This window comes from Camelus dromedarius, chromosome 18 (assembly GCF_036321535.1).
Source record: "Camelus dromedarius isolate mCamDro1 chromosome 18, mCamDro1.pat, whole genome shotgun sequence".
NCBI lineage: Eukaryota > Metazoa > Chordata > Mammalia > Artiodactyla > Camelidae > Camelus > Camelus dromedarius.
The window spans coordinates 32,577,750-32,601,575 of NC_087453.1; the positions used below are offsets into that span (position 1 = coordinate 32,577,750).

Below are 23,826 nucleotides of genomic sequence, written 5' to 3' on the forward strand. Positions count from 1 at the left end.
TGGGTGGAGGGGTGATGGGGAGTGACTGCTAGTGGACAGGGGGTTTCCTTTGGGATGATGGAGTGTTCTGGAAATAGATGGTGGTGAGGGCTGCACAACCGTGAGTGTGCAGAAGACTGCTGAGCGCTGTCTCTGGGAGTGACAGTTGTTGGGGCGGCTTTATTTTGTTCTCACCCTGCAATGTGAAGAGTCATCTTGTGCTGAGGCCGTTCTACTCGTGTGAGTGTTGAGGCTCAGAGACTTTGCAGAGTCATGTTTCTTTTTCCCCCTTGCTAAGTTTAGGCAAGAAAGGTTTAAGCCTGAGAAAGTGCTCCATCTGCAGAAACGCCTTTTAGTTTTGCATGGTGTAAAAATCTTGAGAGCTTTTTAATCGTTGAGGACAGTCTGTGGGGGGAAATAGCCCGTGAAGCCTGGGTGAGACCTGGAAGAGCCGCGCTTCCCTCCCTGACACGGGTGGGGATTTCACCCCCGTTCAGGCAGTGAAGGGCCCAGACCCGTGAGCGGAGTTGACAATCGTGAATATTTATGTGTATCCGCTGCTTCATCTTGGATATTAATTACAAGCTGAGTCAGTTTGTGGCGGCAGCCTCATCCTACATCAGGAATTTATAGGATCTGCTCTTTGAGGTGAAGACCAGACAGACTTGATTATTTAACAGTCTCTCTTGAATTAATATCTCAGATTCCTTTGTCAATAGCAAAACAGCAGAAATACAGACATCCTTTAATGCTGATGTGACCTGGAGCAGGTTTAGTCTCTGTGCCTCAGTGGCCTTATCTGCGGGTGGGGAAGATGATAACAGTGCTTCCCTCAGAGGGGCTGGTGAGGGGGGAGTGAGAAGCACAAATGGAGGACTTACACAAGATGCTCATGAATGACTGGATCTCAGCCTGGTGAGGACTCAGGGGCAGAGATGTCAGAACAGAGCAGTCCTAGCCAGAGCTCGATGCGTGTTGGCAGCTGTGATTATGATCAGTATCACCACTGTGGGTTATCAGGTAGTTTTAAGACTTGGTGATATGAATTCATGAATAATGTTAAAAGACTAGACATCTCAGATCTGGTTTACATAGTTCTCAAGATTTCCTCTGAGAAAAGGGTGTCTTTTTTCCCCAACATAAATCTGAGGTGAGTCTGCAAAAGAATTCTGTGGTCCATCATCTTTGTGCTTTGATTCTCCATTTCTTCAAAAAAGTATTTAAATGGAGTTACTGGGGACTGAACTGAGGGTCTCATGCATGCTAAACACATGCTCTCCCAACTGAGGTATAATCTCCCCCCTATTTTATTTAACTTTACTTTGTTAGTATTCAGAAGTTAGAGGCCTCTAATTCTTTTTCTTGAGACTTGTTCATGAACCTGGAAGTCTATAAATAATGGGCAATACTTGGCTTATTAAAAAAAATCAATAGAACATTCTGCAATCCATCCAAAAGGAAAAGCTCATTAACTTAAAATGTTTCTCCGTTATGTTGATTTCTACTTTTTCGTCTAGCTTAATTTGTTAACAGCCATCCTCATCATCATAATGACCAAATTCGCCCTGCATGGGCACCGACCAAAGACTAAAATGCTTTCCTCATGTTTTACTTCATAGCAGGTGTTTGAGGGTAGGTATCAGTGTCTCCTTTTTTGCAGCTGAGGGATTGAGAGATGGGGCAGCTTGTCCCAAATCACACGCAGCTGGCGGTGGCAGGCTCAGGGCTGGAACCCAGGCTGCACAGGATGCATTCTCAATTGCTCCTCTAATCAGCCTCCCGTTGAGTGGTTTCCTGGACACCTGTGAGACCGTAAATGAACGATTTTAGTGACCTCAGCCTGATGAGGCCTTCAAAGGAGAGACACCAGTGAGAATGTGAGACAGAGTGGCATAAATTAAAATTGTACATTTTCACAAATGTTTTATTCTCGGCTAGTGACTTAAAAAGTTAGTGTTATTTATTCTAGTGTTCTGCAAGCACTAAAAACAAAATATTAAAAATGATTATAATGCAAATGAAAAGTCAGCTTTGAAAGTCTAACAACTGCTAATGACTCATTGCTTGTTTTTCTCTAGGGGCGCTTATTGAGAGAAAAATTTACAAAGTCTGAATTGGTTTTATGTAGTTTTAGTATGGAAGAAAAAATTGTCAGTGAGTATTGAAAGTAAAATCTTGACTCTTTTCTTTCCTGATGATGAATATGTAAGTTGTTTTTTATGGCTTAAGTACATTTCCTCATTTGTGAAATTTGAGTAGTGCTGTTTAAATTGTCTTGACTGTGAGAGTTCGACGCCTTGTATACAAAGCACCCAAGAGGTGCTCAATAAAAAAATGTGCTGTCACAATTACAGTTTAGAAGAATCAGCTCTGAATACTAAAGAGGATAGCTTATTTCTGATACATATTCGATATGTATATATATATATATGATACATATAAATTTGATTTACAGTAATAAGGATTCAGTTGTTTTTTAGTGCAGTATGAAGTTTTGATGAAATCAATGTCATTCTTGTAGGATAGGGACTAGTTAAATTGCCTTAAGCAGACGACCTTGAAGATTATTTACACAGAATGTGTATTTTTACAACTCACAATTCATATTGCCGTGTAACCATCCACTAGAACTTTTAAATTTGTAGGAATCTAACCAGAACCATTAATTTAGAAAAATCAACATTAAATACTTTCAGGAAATAAGCTTATCTCTGTTGTGATTGAAGAAAATTTTGATTTTTTTCTGTACTCTTAATAGGTTTTAAAATATCAAAACATTGATTTGACATGTCACTTTTTAAATGGAGAGAATAAAGCTCAAGCTGTTTTAATACATAAATTAATCTTTTTGCATTTCAACAAAATTATATGATTTCCTGACTCTTTGAGAAGACTATTTTGCAAGACACTTAGATTACCTACTGTTGGAAAAATGCAGAAGTGACTTTTATGAATATAGGCCTAGTACAGATCTGTTGGCATTTGACATAGTGCAAGACATGAGGACTAGGAGAGCTTTGCTGCTGATTGCCAGGAGGACAGATCCCAGGTATCAGTCTCCCCTCCTGTAAAATGAAGAGGCTGGACTGGATTCTTTCCTCTTTTAAGATGAGTTTCCATATGCCTATGTCTTTTGTTTATATTCAGGAGTATTATCAATTTCAGATTAAATGCTGAATACCACTCTCTTCCCCGAAGCAGAATTCAGTATGTGCTAGATAAGCATTCAGTTATCTGATTCTTCTTTCTTTCTTTTTTTAAATTTTATTTTATTGAGTTATAGTCAGTTTACAATGTTGTATCAATTTCCAGTGTAGAGCACAATTTTTCAGTTATACATGAGCATGCATATATTCGTTGTCACATTGTTCTTCACTGTGAGCTACCACAAGATCTTGTATATATTTTCCTATGCTATACAGTATAATCTTGTTTATCTATTCTATATATACCTGTCAGCATCTACAAATTTCAAACTCCCCGTCGGTCCCTTCCCGCCCCCTTCCTCCCTGGCAACCACAATTTTGTATTCTATGTCTATGACTCTGTTTCTCTCTTGTATTTATGTTCATTTTTCCCTTTATTTTCTTTTTTAGATTCCACATATAAGTGATCTCATATGATATTTTTCTTTCTTTTTCTGGCTTACTTCACTTAGAATGACATAATCCAGGGACATCCATGTTGCTGCAAATGGCATTATGTTGTCATTTTTATGGCTGAATAGTATTCCATTGAACAAATATACCACCTCTTCTTTATCCAGTCATCTGTCAATGGATATTTAGACTGTTTCCAAGTCTTGGTTATCGTAAATAGTGCTGCTATGAACTTTGGGGAGCAGGTGTCATTTTGAAGTAGGATTCTCTCTGGATATATGCCCATGAGTGGGATTCCTGTGTCATAGGATGTGTATTCCTAGTCTTTTCAGGAGTCTCAATACTGTTTTCCACAGTGGCTGCACCAAACTGCATTCCCACCACAGTGTAGGAGGTACCCTTTCCTCCACAGCCACTCCAGCATTTGTCATTAGTGGACATTTGAATGATGTCCATTCTGACAGGTGTGAGGTGATACCTCATTGTAGTTTTGATTTGCGTTTCTCTGATAATTACTTATACTGAGCATTTTTTTCCTATGCTTATTGATCATTCATATGTCTTCATTGGAGAATTGCTTGTTTAGGTCTTCTGCCCATTTTTGGATTGGGTTGTTGTTTTTTTCTTACTAAGTCATATTAGCTGCTTGTATATTCTGGAGATCAAGCCTTTGTCAATTTCATCTTTTGCAAACATTTTTTACCATTCTGTAGGTTGTCATTTTGTTTTACGTAGGTTTCCTTTGCTGTGCAAAGCCTGTAAAATTAATTAGGTCCCACTTGTTTATTCTTGCTTTTATTTGTATTGCTTGGGTACTGCCCTGGGAGAACATTTTTGAGATGTATATGAGATAATGTTTTGCCTATGTTTTCTTCTACGAGGTTTATTGTATCTCCTCTTATGTTGAAGTCTTTAATCCATTTTGAGTTTATTTGATTCTCATTTCTGATCCTACAGGCAATTTTCGTCTTGCATCTTTCCCGGCAACCTGGAAAGACTTTTTAGCCATAAGTGGCGCTGTTGCCCCTTCTTACAGTCTTAATTTTCCTGTTTGTAAAAGAAGGCTTAAACAACGTTATTTTATTTTGATTTCTTTGCTTAATGCTTCAGGATAGCACAATGTCCATTGTGTCTGTCTACCTGGAAAAATTATTCTACTTAGATCTTACTTTTATTCTGTCATCTCACTGTGAACATTTCAGACTTGCTGTGCAAACAATGGCAAAATAGGACTTTTCTTCCAGTGTTAGAAACCAGTGAGCCAGGATTTCATTAAACAGCTAGAAGCGGCCTCTGGAGCACCTTAAAGCTGAAAAGTGTACTGAGTTCCCTGAGTATTGACCCCGCTGCTGTGTGTTAATTTGTGGGAGGTGATTTGGTATATATAGGAAAGGGTGTATAGTTTTGACTTGGGAATGCATGCACGCACTGCCACTGAGCCATGTGAACCCGAGTCACTTCGTTCTGAGATTTTCCCTCATCTGTGAGATGGGGATGCTCATATCTGTTTTGTAGAATTGTGGGAACTTGAAATTATGTAAAGTGTTTAGCACAGTGGTTATCTCAAAGGGCCCATAAACTTTAGCTGCTGTTTTGTATGAAGCCATCATTTTATAGTCTTTGGCAAATTCTAAGTAATAGCAAAATAAGAAAGCTGGTTTTATGATGAAAGACATTTGAAGAGGTTCCATAGTTCCTATAAGCATAATTTAGCATCAGCAGAGTCAGGACCATTACACAGTCACCCTGAACCAACGTTAAGCCACAGAATTTTTTGTTAATTAGTATACATTGGGGCTTAAGGGGACCCAATACTTATACACATGTTTTCTCCAGCAGCCAACTGAGAGATGACACAGAAAAGCAGGCAGGCGATTAACATCTCCTTTATTACTGAGGAAGACATGTTCTCCGTGAAATTCAGGGCTGTGGGAAAATGGCTGTCATGGTACTGTGTCCAAGAACTAGAGACTCATCCTGTCCCAGGTAGCTCTGGGCCACAGCGAGCCTTCCCTTGAGAGGATCTGCCCCATCATGCACAGGGCTGTCCTGCCATGGAGCTGAGCATCCCGGGTGCTTCCCGAGGGTGGCCAACAAAGGAGAGAAAAGAAGGTTTCCACATGTCCTGCTTGTCTCAAGGATTCACAGCTCACTTTGTTAGTGTGTCAAGGGCTAGCTGTGGGCCAGGTGTCAGGGGTGTGAAGGGAGAAGCACTCTTCGTGGCCCAGAGGAATGGGGAGGAGGCATCCCCTCCAGCAGTTTAAACTGGTGGTGGGTGGAAGAGAAGGGTGCTCTCCAAAAGTTTATAAAAGGAGAAATAAGGATTTCCTTTGGGACTTAGTCGAGCCAGGAAACACTGACGATGATTAGAAGGAAGACTTGTAAATCACTTTAATATTAAGTTAACATTTGTTGAGCACAAAAAAAATGCTATGTTCTTTTCTGAGCATTTTATAGAAATGAAACCTTCAATCTTCAAAACAAGCGGGTAAAAAATTTGATTGTTATCCCAGTTTTACAGTGTGGAAATTGAGGCACACAGAGGGTAAGTAAGTTGGCCAAGGTCACAGAGCTAGTAAGTGGCAGAGCTGGGATTTAATCCCTGGCTGTCTGGTTTCCAGGCTCCCAGAGATGGGCTGTGACTGTTTAGACGTATCTGCATGCCTGGGTCTCTGTAACTCTGTACATCAGTTACCCCAGAAAAGATAGGGGAAGGAGAGTTACACAGGTGCTCACAGTTGTGTGTCAGCCACTGTCCAGGAGAGTGCACCGTGATTAACATTGTTTTCCAGGCAGCATGTCTATTAGTATAACATTGAGTTAACCTAGAAGCCCTCCCTGCATTGCTTCTGTCCATGCTTGCCATATGACCAACTGCCCGTGATTGAGGTTTTGAGGAGAAAATGTACTGATGGTTGAACTCTGATATTTCAGTCTGGTTCATAGTTTCATGTCTCCTGTTACATTAATAATTTAAACGTCTGGTTTTCTTGCATCAGTTTGGTTAATGTGAGACCAGTCCATTGGAGCCCAGGGATGCTGATGGTATAATTTCTGAGCACGTTGTGGCACTTCTACCCATGCAGACCTGGCTGGAGGGTGACCCCCTTCCTCTCTGATTTCTCCCGACAGCAGCGTCCTCTCCCAGCCCTGCACGTGAGGCTTGGAGCTCTCTGAGTAGGCCAGACAGTCAGAGGCAAACTACAAATCAGAAAATGATGAAGTACCTGGAAGTGTGTTTAATAGATGAAAAGGGCTTCCAGGTCGTCCGATGGACTCTTCGAGGCCATTTCTTGAAAAGCTGTCCACTGTTTGTGGTTAAGCTACTTCTTTGCTGTTGAAAAGCCTGGATTAGATGAAAGGATTTTAAAAAGCAGAAAGGAGTGATTTCAGGTGGTCCATCCACACTGGTGAGAAGTGATGGGTGACCGACTGTGTGAGGCATAGACAGTCTTACAAGCTTCGTTAAACAGCTTTAAAAGCTCTGCCATCTGAGTGCACTTCATTTGGGGTCTAGTTCATCACTGGTCGCCCTGAGAGGGTAAATAATTGATGATGGCAGAAAGGACACGGAGGCATCAAAAAGGTCTCAGTCATGTTCCCTGTTTAAAGGATGTGGCACAATGTAATATATTTGAGCTGGTTATTCACTGAACAGTTTTGAGTGTTTTCTGGGACTCGCCAGTCCCCCAAGGTTCCATGCAGCTCGATGTCCCCTCAGTGCAGCTCTGTCAGCGCTTGTCCTGGGCTGACGTGGTGTCATGGGGAGCAGGACAGTCAGTGTACCCAGCTCCTCCGAGCTCCGTCTCCTCATCCACAGTGCCGGGTTTCTCATCCCTGTCTACTTTGTAGGGTTGCTGAGAATCACACGTGATGGTTGTCAGGTGTGATTTGTGGTTGTCCTTGTGTTTGGCATATAGTCAATATTTGATAGAAACACTTGTTTTTTTAATTATACTAGATTAATTAATTAATTAATTAATTAATTAATTAATCTCCTAGATTGCAGAGGTTTTTAGTCTGCATTTATTTTTTTATAACTTTATTCTTTTTTTTAAATATGCACTTATTTTTATTTATTTTTTTGGAGGTACTGGGGAGTGAAGCCAGCACATTGTGCATGCTAAGCAGGTGCTCTACAACTGAGTAATACCCACCCTCCTTGTCTGCACTTAAAAATAAACATTGCAGTCCACAAAATAGCTCTTAAACACCATCATGGGACCTAGTCTCTGTATAGACAATTGAACACGTATTCTATTTCAATAAGAATAAATGTTGGGGCATAATTTTCTGAATCTGTAAATGTGCTTAAAAACGATCATAGCTAGAGATAAACACGAGTCTTGGATTCAGTACTTCTTAGGGTCTGTTTTGCCATCATGGGAAATTACATTTTACAGAGAAGGCTAATTGGGTCTCTTTGATATTTGGATGGCTTAGCAGATGATCAAGGCTTTCAAAATCTGACCGTTTGTATTTTAAACTAACTACAAAGTTATCTTCTAGAAGTTGGAAGTCCTAAACTTGTGAAATGCCCAGTAATTCAGTGTGTATGTGTCTGTGTCAGTGTCTGAGTGAATGTGTGTGTATGATTTCAGGAAGGTAGAAATAAGTTTCATATAGCCTTCTGGTACATTTCTCCTCCAGTGTAAGGTGTAGGTATATATTTACACAAATGAACAGATATTCTTTTGTCATTTGGCATATTGGTGGGAATAAGTAGTTCTCATACTTGTTTCAGAAGGGTTGGGGAGTATGGGCATAGAAAATGGGAGGAGAAAGCGGCAGGGAGGCCCTTCACACTTTGTGCAGGATATGAGAAACAGTAGCTTTTCTTTTTTCTTCTAAAGCAAATTGGCACTGAATTGTAACATACTATTAGTCAGAATTGCTTTTCTGATCAGATACAAGTGCCTCAGATTTTTCAAGGCAACATGAATGATGAAATGTATTTTAGCAGTTATCTTTAAAAGTAGTTTTATTTTTCAAGTAAAAGGCTACAGCCTGTTCTTTCTTCCAGCGGTACAAGTTCTCATTGATCTATGTATATGATCTATGTGCTTAGTTTCTTTGGGTTTTTTTTTTTTAAGTGCTTGTTTCATTATGGTCTGAATGAATGCTTAAAATTTCTGGATTTTGATCTTTAGAACATTGTGATTTTTCAGAACTGTTAAAAATCTGATTGTTCTTTCCTCCTTGTTTGCGGGGGCACCCTATTGCTTTCTGTTGTCTGTTAAAGAGGGAAATCCTTCCTCTAGCCTGCAGATCATTAAGTGAATGGTTTGCAGTGTGCCTTTAAAATTCTTTGAATGCAATGAGCATGTTTGTCCAGTGAATTTTTAATTGTCTCATAGTAATGACTTTCTTTTGATTCTTTGGCTTTTCCTTCTCTCCACAAGTATTTGAATTCTCTGCTGCATTTTGCATACGTGTTCTTCACAGGGGAAGAAATTTTGCTTTTTTTAAGGGGTGGATTTTCCTATCCCCTCTGAATGCCTCCTGTAATTGATACAACAAAAGTACGTTATTGCAGTGCTTAATTATTTCATGAACTATTTTGTGGCTTAATCAGAAACAATGACAAAGAGTGATAATAAAAATTATGAAAACCTTCCTTCCTTTCAAGAACAGAAATCAGGTGGTCAGGCTCACGCATGCTTTCTGCCTGACACACTCTCATGTCATTGTGTATCATGATTCGGAGATGGAGTTGCTTCAGGTTTGTAGATTTTTGTTTGAACATTTTTGTTGAATTCTTTCTCCAGGCTGATGTTTCCTTGTGGGTTTGTGGAAAGTGTAGAAGAAGGGAAACAAATGCTTTGTTTTGTTTTCAGGAGGCCTGAGTTGCTGATGAGAAAAGAGTTGAGGGTGGGCTGAGGAACACAGTGACACTCAATCCTCCCAGCTGAAATCGATGAACAATGAAATCAATTAGGTGTATCGGTATTTGACCAATAGTATTCAGCAAGCCCAAACTGGCTAGTTATGCCCAATGGAAAGTACTGAATACACCTGCAGAGTTAGGTGTTTCCCAAGTAGAAGCAGCTTAGAGCAATCAGAAAAATCAGTCCTATGATGAGATATAAAAGTATATAATATCTTTTATTTCTGAAACTTTTCTACGTTAAGTTGTGTAGAGCTAAAATTAAGTTTCAAGCACCAGGAGTTAAGAGTGTGAGTGGTTCTGTGGGATTGTTATTCAGGGAGGTGTCTAGACCCTGCTAGATTGGCTGAAGCTGGCAGGAAAAGACCCAGAGCCAGGATTTGTCATTCCAGGGTGTTCTCCATAATGGTTCCATGTGGGGGCCCATGATTGAGTTAACAAATTATAACAGACTCCAGCCGCCTGTCAACTTTAAGAAGAAAAAACTGTGCTTAGTAACTACTTTGCAAGCAGGGGCCTGTGCATTCTCACACCTGTCTCCTTGCCGTAAAAAGGAGAGACAATTCTTTGCTTGCATAGTTGAGGTTTTAGATAGCACTCTGCTGGTTGCAAAGCAAGGACTCAGGCCCTCAGCTATAAACTTTGGGCTTGTGTGCTGTTAGATAGTCTATTATCCCCAAAACAAGGACCTGGCTGGTCTGGTGATCTGCATTGTAATTCACATATCTAAAGAATATATCTTGTTCCCCTCACCCCATGAATTCCCTAAAGATAAACTAAGACTTTGTACTCATTTTGGATTCTACAACCTCTATCTCAATCTGCCTTTCCCCAAGTTCCTGCTTACTATCAAACAACTTTTAATGACTTTTTCCTTTGATTATACACAATAAATATGACAGCACTTGAGAGGCTCATGGAGTTGGCACCCTACTCCCTCTCGCTCTGTTAACTTTTTCCACAGAGTCTTGAGTAATTTATTCCGTGTCAGTAAGACTTCTGCCAGCTAGAACCCACAGTTCCAGGTGAGAAGGATGCAGGCTTTATATCTGCTACCCGAGGGAGAGAGAGAAGAGAATTGAGATCTGCTCCTCCGTGGTCCCTTTCTGCCCCAGAGCCACCCCAGTTTACCTGCAGCCTTCTGGCCTCTGCTCACAGGGCCTCTGTCCCAGGACTGACTGCAGCCTTTTCTTCCCTTGTCAACATTTCCTGTCCCTTCCAGAAGTTGGTCTCTTCTCTGCATTTCAACCCTGGCAGATGTGATGGTAATCAGCGTGCTGGTGGGCAGTCACCTGGGGACCCCAAGGAGCCATGCTGATTCTCCTGAGTCTCTCATTCGGGGTTACAGAACTGTTGAGCACTGGAGGAAGCCCATTCACGTGAGGCCAGCACTCACGTGAATCATCACTTTCATTTTATTTTTGAATTTTCAATGGAGAAATTATTTGTAGCAAAGTGTTCCAGATTTTCGGCCATCTGCTTTCCCCACCATATTCTCATTGTTGGCTCTGGTGCTTGTTTTAAGAACCAGGTTTCTTCTCTGGTCATTTGTAGCAGCTGGGCTTGCCAAATCCTTTATCTGCATTTGAAGGAGAATTCTTCGTGATGTCAAACTGATTTCCCTTGTCATTTCTGAATATTTCGTGTACACTCAGCAACTGTTTCAAGTGAAATACTCTTGTCCAATTTCGGTTAACTCACATTTGCTGATCTGCTGCTTTCATGCTGAGGGCAGTTTCTTCTTCCTGTAATAAAAGTTAGCAATTTGCATTTACTATTGGAAGGTACTGGCCTAAGGTGCTTTTGTTCTTAACAGTTTTAATACAACTCACCGATTAAAATGTATTGCAGTTTTTAATCTATGCCGAGAATTGTGCATCCCAGACAATCTTAGAACATTTTCATCCCCCCAATAGGAAGCCCCGTACCCATAAGCAGTCATTCCCATCTTCCCCATCATCCCCCAGCCCCAGGCAGCCACTATTCTCTCCCTGTGGATTTGCCTGTGCTGGAGATTTCATGTAAATCGAGTCACTTCATGTAAATGGAACCGTCTATTGTGACTGAATTCTTTCACACTGAATAACGTTTTCAATGTTTGTCCACGTTTGTCCACGTTGCGGCCTGTGTCAGTACTCCTTGCTTTGCTATTGCTGAATAATATTACACTGTATGGCTGGGTCCCTCTGTTTACCCATTCATCACGTGATAGACATTTGGGTTGTTTCTGTATTTGGCTGTGATTAATAATCGTGTCATAAACATTCCTGTAGGAGTTTTTATGGGGACATTTGCTTTCAGTTCTCTTACGTGTGTCCCCAGGAAGCAGAATTGCTTGGTCATTCAGAAACCAAATGTTCAACTCTCTGAGGACCTGCCAGGCTGTTTTCCAAAGTGGCCACACTATGTTACATCCTCACCAGCAACGGCTGTGTGCTCTGCTTCCTCTTTGTCATTAGTTATTGTTAAAATTTTTTTATTATAACCTATTGCAGTGAGTTTGAAGCAGTTTCTCCCAGTGGTTTTGACTTGGTTTCCTTTACAGCTAATGATATTTAACATCTTTTATTGTGCTTATTGGACATTTCTACATTTTCCTTTAAAAATATCTTTTCAGAACCTTTATTCATTTTTAAATTGAGTTGCCTTTTTATTGTTGAGTTGTTGGAGCTTTTTTTATCTTGGGAATACAAATTCCTTATCAGGTAAATGATTTAATAAAATTTTCTCCTGTGTATTGTTTTTCCACTTTCTGGATGGTGTCCTTTGAAGCAAAGTTTAAAATTTTGATGAACTCCAGTTTACCTCTGTTTTGTTTGTTCCTTGTGTTTTGGGGTCAATATTTAAGATATGAGTTATTTTATTTAAACTTTTATATATAAAATACTGAATTCTTAGGACCGTTCTAGGGATGGGTGCTGTTGTTGTCCCGAGTCTATGGATGAGGAGAATGAGATGTATAAAATTTCCCTGAATATCAGTGTTCCACCTACCCAGTTGTTCTGTGGGATTTCAGACCCTCTTGTTTGTCCCCAGCATCTGTGCTCTTCACCACCATGTTCTACTCCTTCCTGGAATCGTTAATGAAAGTATTCCCTTCTTTGATTTCTTGTTAGTTTTTTTCTCATTGGGGTCCTCATCTTCTCATTTTCCTTGCAGAGCTCAGTGTAGGTTTATTTTAGGTCTCATGTTGGCAGAAGCATTTCTATCAGTTAACTTTTTTGCTAGTCACTCTGCAGTGATGGCTGTTGCTAATTGACCCAATCAAGTCATGCTTAAGTCTTGCCTGCTCATGACACTAAAAACAGAGTCATGACTTACAGAATGCTCAAAGAAGAACGTACTTGATTGATTTTATTTCGCTAACCAATCAAATAAAATCCCCAGTGTTGACACAGATTATAAGCCCTCCAGTATACGGTCATTGCCTTCCTTGTGTTTCATTTGTTTGGTAACAGTGTTTGGATAGTGCCTTGCTGTCCAGCAGTGTTTTTAGGATACGGTGCTCGTGAATCATTGTAAGGACAGAATTTTGATAACAGACTGTGTTGTTCATTTCACAAGGGAAAAGATAATATAAAAATACTGCTGAGATCTATTTTAAAATTAAGCTTGGAAATTTGAGAAGAGTTCAAGAAACCATACAAAGACTTTTTTTACTAATTACAGATCTATCTTCGACACATTATGGTTACATAGCAGACTAACTTATCAACTAGATTTGACAAGAGGGGTGTATTATTGATTATTTGTTTTAGTCGAAATATTCTACCTGGGATAAAGTAATCAGTGCCCATAAATGAACAAATGTAACTTTGTATTTCTAAGCAACATGGGAGAAGACTTCATACATTTATATATAATCTATATGGGTGTGTGTTTTAAACTGTCTTTCAGTGTTTTTATACTTTTTCAGCAATGTTCTACCTTTAGAATTCTAAGAAAATCACCCCCGTATCTAGTGCAATTTGTACTGTGTATCCTGTCTTATGCATGGAAACCCACTGTCCCCTCAGTGAGGAATTTCCTCTCCTACTGAGTTAGTAGCAGAGCTACAGAGACTGGGATTTCTAGGCCTTTGCTCTCCATGTGTTTGAAGTTGTGTGTCAATCACGATTTTCCCTTTCTTGGGTTTTCATTGTTCAATTAGTATTTTTGAAAATAACTCTTAATATGTTGCAGCAGGCTCCCTAGAAACTTGATGTGTTTGTGCTTTCCAGTTTTCAATTTATGAAAAGTGTAAATGCACTCTTGTTTTTAAGTAGTCCTTTTTCACTAGATATTTATTTACCTCTTTATAGTTAATTTTTTTCCCAATGAATGAATCGGTGTGCGTGTTTTAAAAGATAAATTACTTTTCATTTTTTTTATTGTAACAGTTATATTCATTGTAGAGAATTTACAAAATAAGAATAAACACAGTAAATAAGTTAAAAATGGCCTGTAATCTGCTGACCTGGAGATACAGGTGTAAGTTTGGAAATTGAGAATTACAAGTCCTCTCTTGTTGTTCTACATTTTCAAGATCGCTTTGGTTACTGAGACCCTCGAATTCCCATATGATTTGAAGAAGCAGCTAGTCAGTTTCTGCAAAGGATCCTGCAGGAATTGTGATCGAGACCACGTTGAATATACGGATCATTCTTGGGAGCACTGCCATTCCAAGAGCGCTGTCTTCTGATCCAGGAATTTGCGTGGTGTGTCTGTCCAGGTATTTAGGTCTACTTTAACTTTTTTCAACAATGCTTTGAGTTTACAGAATATTATTTTACTTTTTTTTCCTTTATACTGAGGACAAGTGTGTAAGGCACTGTGATCAGAAGTGTATTTGAGTCCCTCCCCTTGCTGCCACCATGGTCTCTGTGCTCTTGCTTCACCCTCTGTACAAACTTGCACAAAATAGGAACTCAGTAACTCTCTCTTGAATGAATGATTATATGATTGTTGGATGATACTTGAGAGTCCTTGTGATGATTTTTTTTCCCAGCCTTTCCCCACTTCTTAACTATGCCCTTTCTCTTCTTAAACTCCAGCCTTTGTTTCAGCCTGCCTGTGGCATTGATTTTCCCTGTCTGTAGACTCTTCCTTTCACTGGTTCACGATAATGTTACATGTGGGCTGTGGAAACTTGCTAGATGTCAAGAAAGAGCAAATCCATTGCATGCTAGTATTTTTAGAGTGTGGTATTATTTTATCGATTGAAATAAAATCAGGCTGGCCCCTTGAGCTTTCCCGTGAGCTCTTTTCGCCTTCCTATAGGTGATACTGCTCTGGATGCTGCATGTGCCCTTCCCCAGCCTTGGTTTTGGAGCTGAGTAAGTCACCATCAGTGGAGCACTGTCTTTAAAAGATAAAGAGAACATTTGCTCCTTCTCCCTGGTTGGGGATTTGGATGAGATGAGGTACCAGATAAAAATGGAGCCCCACCTCATTCTGACCTCCGCTGTTTCCGTTCCTTTCTCCAGAGGAAAGAGTACAATTCAACAGTATAAAGATTGATTGTGAGCTAATGAGATAGACAAAACAACTGACTATTTATTAAATATACATTCATGCCAGAAACAAATGTATTATACACACAAAAAGCACACAAAGCAAGGTAATACCGTGGTTACAAACGTGGGTCCGAGTTCGAGTCCTGCTCTGAATTGACCAGTCCTTTGAGATGGGGAACTGGTAGGTCGGCTTAGCCTCTCCTGGGCTTGTTTTCTGTCCTGCAGAGACGGGCCTCGCTAGGCGTCCCTCCACCGTAGAGGTGCTGTGGGGTGTAAATGACGCGCATGGGAAGCCTGAGCACAGCTGCTTTTTCCTCGTAAGTGCAGGATAGCATAGCTTTTGCGGTGACGGCTTTATGACTGCCCGGTGTAGACTCTCAGTGCTCCAAAGGGATGCCTTGTGGTTTGGAGGTGGGATTTTCACCTCTGTAACACCCAAGGACTGTGTTATTGGGCCTTGCTGATTTGAATCTATTCTTTAGAAAGTACATATTGTAGATTTTTTTGAAGCATGCATGATGTTTTCTTTTAATATATATAGTTCTACACTCTCATCACTTGTGTGATATTTCATGGAAAGTAGGAAACAATCCTAAGCCACCTGCCTCTTCACACTTCTCCGTGGTGGTTTTCCTCCCTGACTGGAAGAGGGTTTTGCATAGGAAATTTACTTTGTTCCCCTTTTCTTGAAGTCTCTCTGTCTGTCTGCCCATCTCTCACCTGTCCATCTGTCCATTTATGTACCCACTCATTCTTCTGACTTGTTCCAACAATCATTTCAGGCAGCTTACAGAATAACAGATACCAAATGAGGAGGTGAGAAAATGGAGCCAAGTTCAGACAGTGAGGCTAGGAGGCGAGGCTGTGTGAGGGTTGCAGGGTGAGACACACACCACTGCCCTGTGACTTATATGATCGACAGCAAGTGTGTGCCTGAGGGTCCCAGCAGACAGAGGGAAGCAGGGTTTGTGGGAGATGCTCACTGACTGTGAAATAAATAAGTGGCTTAGGAGAATCCCAGCATTTCCAGCTACAACGGCTTAGGAGAATATTTTGAGTGTCTTCCAAAATCACAGTATTTCATCATTTCGTTCGTCACAGTTCTCCGTGTTACATTCTATACCTGGAAATTTCTCCCAAACTCCTTCCCAAGTGAGTCCCATGGCTCGGGAATGGGGTGGTTCTACTCATTGACGGGGTTGCCCAGAAACAGAAAATGAGAGCCTCAAAGGGGTCTCGGACTTTTCAGTCATGTTTTGTCAGTGCTGTTGACTTCAGAAAATGCTTTCACTGTTTCTCTCCATCTGAGGTGGCAGCGTGCTCTCTTACCAGCATCAGGAACTCAGGGCCACGGGATGTTGGGCGTGACTGCACTGCCTTCAAGACAGCTGAACTGGTCACTGCAGGCATGGTGCTTTCACGTAGTGCATTTCATGTTCTTTAATAGAAGGTTTCAACAGGAAGTTAAATAACTGACTTAACATTTAATAAATATGATGCTTTGTTGAAAAGACAGTTATAGGCACATTATAAGCTGTGAAGGCTTTAAAAACGGTTTCATTACTGAAGTTTCAGTAGGGAAGATGCACAGTCTATCTTATTTGTGCCTCTCTTTTAAAGTGAAAAGGAAACAAGACAGAAAAGGCAAAGGAAGATTTCTGTTCTTCCTGTCTGTTTGCAGGCGCCCTCACCTCCAGTGGCATCCACGCAGACACAAGCACTGACACTGGCCGTGCTCAGAACTGCCTCAGCCCTGAAGAAACAACTGACAAATAGAAGGGGGCCACGCCCTGTTACAGCAGGTGAGCTCACTTTGTGGGTCCTTATGCAACTGTGCGGTGTTATTCAGGACCGCCCGTTCTACATTGTGTGGCGCTGCTGCGGTGCCTCCTAGTTACTTGTTTCTGTAAATACTCGCTTATTATTCTCAAATGTGCTTTACTACACATCTAAAAATGCTTTTTTTCAGATGAAAAATAACGTGTATTTAATATAATAAGTCTGAAAAAACAGGCAAAAGAGGCTATCCTGGTCCCACTACTCAGAGATAATAATTAAGACTTTAACATAGTTTCTGTTCTTTTCGTCAGTGTGTATCACCTCTGTCATAAAAACCAGCGGGCACTCTGTGCCTGTTTACTGTGTGGAGACCTCCATTTTCCATTCGGCTTATTACATGTTTTTCTACAATATTCTATCTCCCCTGGCATGATTTTTAATGACCAGTATAGCATTCTGTCTTGTGGAGGCATCGTCCATTTTACTTCGTACTTAAATAAACTTTTAAATTCCAAGTAAATTTAACTGAAATACTGAAAAGAGAACAGCGGTGGTACAGGAAGGCCCCTACCTCGCTTCCGCATATTTGCTGAGAGTAAAAGCTGGTGACAATGTGGTGTATATATTTCATGACCTTTTTGCCTATGACATATATATATATACACACACACACACAGAAACACACACACGTATATGAGAAATCTATGTATATGTGTGTGTATATATGCTTTATTGAAAAATGAGACCATACTGTATGTTTTTCTGCAGCTCGCTTTATTCACTCAGGGGTGTATCATAGACGTCCTCCCACTACAGACTCACCCGGACCTTTCAGATAGAGTGGAGGGGTCTCCTGATGTGCAGGTGTGGTATCTTGTGCAAGGACACCTTTGGTGGGAGAGTGTTGTGGACAAGGCCCTGGACCACGCCGAAACGCAGGCTCCCTCATGGCCCGAAGCTCACCGTGATTTAACCGCATCATTTTCTTGATGGTGGACACTTAGGTTTTCTCCATTTTCCACTGTCATAAAAGATGTTTGACTGGCATCCTTCTTGTACAGACATTCCTGTGATCTTGTATGAGTATTCCTTTAGTTAAGGCTTCTGGAAATTTAGTCCCTGGATGTGACATTTACATTCATCAAGGGTTCCTTTCAAGTGACTCTAGGAATTCCTTCTCCAGTGGGGAATGAAAAGGTGTAGAATAACTTATGTAACCAATTCTCTATCACTGGATATGATTTCACTTCTGCTTTTCTTCCCACCCTTGTTAACAGTGCTGTGTAAATTCCCTGATGACTACATCTTTTTGAGCTGATTTCTTTTTTTCTAAACGAAACGATTCCTAGAAGTGGAGTTGAGTTATTGTGTATGCACGTTATTTAGAGTTTACATATTCATTGACTTGTCGTCCTCCCAAAAGTTCGCTCACAGTTTGTTCTCCCACAGATGGACACTAGGTAGAATACCTTTTACAAATATTTGCCAATATGATGAGCAAAAGTGCTTTTTCAATGTTTTAGTTTGCATTTGATGACCAGTGAGGTACTGAGAATTTTTCACTCATTAGCCATTTTACTTCTTAAAAATGAATGATCCCTTTTGTTCTTTGCACACAGTTAAGTGAGGGATCTTCTTGCTGCTTTGTGACAGCTCTTTGTATGTTATGAACATTAACTTCTTGTCTTCATCAACAAGTGTCACAGAGCTTTTTCTTGTCATTTCTTGCCTTTCATTTTGTTCAGTAGGTTTTTTATTTTCGTTGTGGCCCAAAATATTCTTAAGGTAGTAAATGACTTCCTTATGGGTTTTATCTTTGGCATTATTCTTAGAAATATTTTCTTATAATGGAATAAATCTCTTCTGTAGGTTTTTTAATCTCTAAGATGGAGATGATAATAGTACTTGTTATAGTGAGGGTAAGTTGAGTTAATATGAGCAAAGTGTTATATTTACTCTTATTATTACTTTTAAATATTTACATCATTATCTGTAATTCTTCTTGTGGTCATTATGACAGGAATAGAATTTATTCTTACCAGGTGATTCTCTGATTTTCCCAGGACAATTATTGAATTCATATTTTTCTCTTTGATTTGAAATCCCACGTGTACACAATACTTATGTACAGTAGAGTTTCTTTTTGAGATCATGGTTCCTTTCTATCAATCTTCCTTTCTTATTCCAGCACCATATCTTACATATTGTAAAAATTTATTTAATATTTGACAGTGTGATTTGTTTTTGATTCTTTTCTTGCATCCCAAATTTTCTTGGCCAGTATTATCACTTTATTGTTCCGGAAGAATTCAAAAATATTTTGCTCAAGTTAAAATAAAATCAGATAAGTGTTTTTGTGGCATTTTTTAGGAAGTTTTGAATTACATTTAGAAAAACTTATATCTTTACAAAACTGCTTTCCTCCATGCAATATGTTGATGTCTCTACATTTACACCTCTTATTTTACCCTTCAGTACAGTCCTGTAGTTTCTTCATTTAGAACATGGGCATAATTTTTGAGTTTATTCCAGATTATTGTTTATGTTTTTGTTAATTTTCTAAGTGAGAATTGTTTGCTATTGTATTTTCTGACTGCTTAAAACTGACACCTAGAAAGGCATAAATTCAGTTTGTAAATACTCACTTTGTAACTTGTCATTTAAAATTGGAAGTATTAAGTACTTATTCCAGAATCCTTTCTATTCTGTTTTTAAAAATTTGTTTCCAAGATTATCAAAATGGTCATAGCTAAGTAGTATAGGCGGGGAGACAGATGGAGAGAGGTAGTGTGGCTCATGTACAAACTGTGAGCCATTTCATGGCTGCCTTTAGGCTGGAGAAGCCCCAGAAGAACCCAGGTTAGAGCAGGGGTGGCTTTGTATGCACTTGAAAGCCAGCTTTCCTGCCTTTATGGTGAAGCCTGGTGGGCGTGGCAGGTAGATGATCAAGGTCCGATGAAGGTCATTGGCTGCACAGGGCGCTGTGTCTGTGAGAACTGGAGACCACTGCCATGGGAAATGCTTGGTGTCAGGAACACTGCAGGGAAGCTGGGGAGCCTGTGTGTTAAGGATTTTCCAGTCCTGGGAGTGGGAAGATCAGACTCTGCATTCAGATCTGAGTTTGAATTCATCCTCTCTTTTTTACTGGTCCTCAGGCTTTTGTCAAGTTATATATCCTCTTTGAACTCCTGTTTTCTTGTCTCTCAAAACAGAATTACAGCCTGCTGCTAGAGTGTTTGTTCAGGGTAAATGATTTGTGTCTTTAAGATGCCACGTACAGTAACAAGCTCAGTGAGAATTAGGCTGTTGCTTCTTCTGCAACTCACTGCTCGACAAGACATCGGGGGGAAGCCAGTCCCTAATTTGTATGTGATGCAAGTAGGAAAAAAATTAATGTCATGCCTTTCCCTAGCATTATTCTTACTCCTTTGCTTCATTTACCTCTTTCCTCCTTTCCTTTCCCTTCCCTTCTTCCACCAAGGAGCCTGAGACTCTCTCAGAACAGTAGATTTAAATTACTTTAAAGGTTGGATCGTCCCCTTGAAATGACAGTGACATAAAAAAATCTTTTCACATCCCAGACTTGACTGTACTTGATTTACACACACACACACACATACACACACACACACATATCAGGCTACCTCTCACTTGCTGAGGGAGAAGGACCACTTTTTCTGAGTTTTCATTCACTGAGCATGAGAGCAAAGTCTGTTAGGCAGACTTTCTCCTGGCTTCATGCATGGTTTTTTTTGGATTTCTCTGTGGTCATAGAATCATTCTCCTATTAGAAGAGGGGAAGTGGAGATATAGAGATTCTGCTGAGACATCGATGTCATCATATTTGAGTTGGAAATGACTTAAGATAGCATAGAGTCGTAAATTTTGATGGGTGAGAATCCATGATGGTGTAACTTGGACAAGAACCTGGGTCTTCTGTCATCGTGCCCACGTGGATGAAGAGGAAAATGTGTGCGGGATAGCAGGGAACCTTTTGCTTGAGTTCCAGAGTCTTGCTAGTTTTCATTGCTCAGCTGCCTTTAGTTTATGTCCATGTGGCCTCTCATGGGAAGGTCACTCTGTCCTGATAGATTGAGTTTCTTATCAGCAAAAAGCTCTGGACCCACTCACATTTCCCAGAGTTTATCTGCTTACCTGCTGACACTTTATGTAAATGAGACCTAAGAAAACTACTGGATATAAACTCCTTATGTTTATCATTTGACCTCGAGTTCCATAGGAATGGGGTGCTGTTTCAGGCTGTCTAAGACTAGATCTGAACAAAGATAGGGTGATAGGCTCTGCTGCTGGACCATCACAAGTGGAATGGGATTTCCACCTTAGTTTTTAGAATCAGGCAGACGAGTTCAAATCTTGCCTTTACAAGTAAGTAGCTTTGTGACCTTGAGGAAGTAAGTTTACTTTTTTGTGTCCAATTTTCTTTATCTGTAAATAAGTTCAGTATTTATTTTAGGGTTTTTGTTTTAGAATTGAATGAGCTAATTCCCTCATTTATACCTAAAATACTGATCACGTGGTTCTATGCTGGTGCCTTGGTAGTTGATTACTAAGGGAATTGGCAATGAGAATGGGTGTGGGGGACCCCTGGGTCATAGAGCTTATATTCAAAGTTATGCTTATAAAAGACTGGATGTACAGTGTATTTTTAGTAAATGTCCATTCTTTTCCTAATCCCCATTGATTGTATATATATATTTATACTAATATATGAACTTTTTTGTTGCAATTTAAATCACTTTGTAGTATTTAAAATATGTAGGTATAACAAAAATTCTTGAAATAAAATGATATGATTTTTATTTTCCTTTCAATAAGCAAAACAAAAGAAAATAGAAAGAAAGAAAGTTTTGAAGGACTAGAAATAATTTAATTTCCATGGAATAAAGTCTCTATATTAAGTTTTTTGGTTTTGTTGTTAAACGGCATGTAAAATTAAATAGATTGTGACTTCAGTGTTGATAGCTAGGTGAGTTTCTTGTTATTGTTGTCTTTGATGTATTATTTGCACTAGATCATAAATGATGTGCATGCTATATATTGGAAATGAGGAAACAGTGGAGACATACGACCTCCAATGTATATTGTTACTGAGTCCAAAGTCATTCTGCTTGCCACATGAGAGACCAATAGTTTGGGAGATGATGTGTTGGGGTAAGGAATAGTGACTTTATTTGAAAAGCTGGCAGACCCAGAAGATGTCAGAATGATGTCCGGGAGAACGCTCTTCCCCAAGTCAGAATTCAGGCTCCTTTTATACTGAAAAGGGGAGGGGGTGTGGGTGGTTGTTGCAAACTTTTTGCTGTATGAATTGTTTGTCCTTGGAATCCTTTATTTTTGCAGCTGTCCATATGGGTCAAATCATTGTGCCCCTGTAAAACCTCCAACAAAACAAAGGTTTTTCTCTATTTTGCAACTTGAAACTCTCTACATAAGTGCAGAAGAACTAACATCCTTAAAGATCAGAGCCCAGAGAATAGGCTCTCCTGTATATTTCAGGCTAAAGGCAACTTTCTTTCACAAAAGGTGCAGAGCTAGCAAGTCTGAGCCTAGAAAACAGGGCACAGGTTTAAAGCCAAAGGAACAGATGTAACAGTGAGTCAGATCTCTTCTTTCGTATTAAAATTTCTTTTTCCATCTCATAAATAATTTTAGTAAGAAACATAAGCAATATTGTATTTTTGCTTCTTAATAACCGATAAGTGGGCAGACTATATTTTTGTGAGCAGGGATGCTGTGCGGGCCTTGGGGTCTCAGCAAGCTCCTGTTGAGGGTGGTTGACCCCGCAACATGTCTAATGCCCCCAGGAGTGTTGGTGAGGGTCACCCCAGCCTGGGGCTCTATTCAGGAACCAGCCTATGGTCATTTACCTCTGGAGACCTCTTTTTCGGCTGCAGGAAATTTTTTCAGATACTGTGATTGAAAAAATCACTCCAGCTGGGGATAATTAGGGAATAAAGGAAGAGGAAAAGGGTTTGGAGTAGAGAAGAAGAGAAATGCAGAAGATCAGGGAGCCTAGGGGCTTGGCAGCGGGGCCTAGGGGGAGAGGGGAGCAGAGGTGGGGAGGGACCCGGTTCCGGAAACAGCTCCTGCACCTGTCCCCGTGCCCAAGCCACACAGCTTTTAATTGGCCTGGGCCACTCTCCTGGCTGGTTGTCACCCTGGGCAGAACCTTGAGAAATGAATTTGAGGGGTGGGCAGAACTCACCTAGGGGTCACAGAGGACTTTGGTCAAGTCCACAGTGCCTTTTCTGTTCATGTGTCTTCACTTGCCGTTTATCTCAGGATCTGAGGAGCAGGAGCAAGGAACTCAGGGAGAGATCCAGGAAGACTTCCGACTGTGTTAAGAGAGGACAGACACAATGACACGGGGAGTGAGGACTATCGCAGCTAGGTAAAATGACTTCACAACTATTGCACAGAGCTGCAGGTGTGAGAGAGCCTAAGCCTGTCTCAGAGTGCAGGGGACAAGTGGAAAGGAATGGTAACATTTCCACTGACAATTGAAATTTTGTAAAATAGCCTGCGACTGTTGGTTGTATCACTTGAATGAATGCAGGTGTATTTCTGTGGGCATTTATAGGTCCACTCAACCCCACCAGCCCCTCTTGCCCCCAATCAGGGATAGGTTTTCTCAAGCACAGTGCCCCTCCTGCTTGGGTGGGCCATGCTGCGGGTCCTCGCCTGGGGCCGGATAGCTACAGGACACTGAGTCCCCGAGGCACAGCCAGGGAGACATGAGAGGAACACCTCTGCTCTTGACTGGGGGCCTCCTTTTCCCCCTGCAGTGGAAGAATGCCGGTGACTCAGTTAGAAGCATGCATCCAAGCCGTCCTTCCGTGTCATCACCATCTAGAAGCGGAGCCTGAATCTTCTGAATTTCTCCAGAATGTCATTTACAATCACTTTCGACAAGTGAGTGTGTGTTCTCTTACAAGTGGAGGAATTACTGCCGTTTTCCTGGAACTTACTCACCACTAGTCCATCTGATGTTTCTGTGCTAGTATTCAGTATGGCATGCTAAAATTTCTGGAGTCAGATCTTGAAACCCTGATGAACAGGATTATTT

General features: G+C 40.5%; 1 protein-coding gene across 1 annotated transcript in view; it reads left to right on the forward strand.

Moving 5' to 3' along the window:
* Window positions 1-23,217, forward strand: part of LOC116147421 (trafficking protein particle complex subunit 9) — a 74,099-nt gene extending 50,882 nt beyond the window's left edge. The window contains 2 exon segments of the mRNA XM_064496841.1: window positions 16,642-16,762; window positions 23,043-23,217. Of these exon segments, the coding sequence (XP_064352911.1) occupies window positions 16,642-16,736 (95 nt within the window). The 3' untranslated portion in view covers window positions 16,737-16,762; window positions 23,043-23,217.
* Window positions 23,218-23,826: the final 609 nt, after the last annotated feature.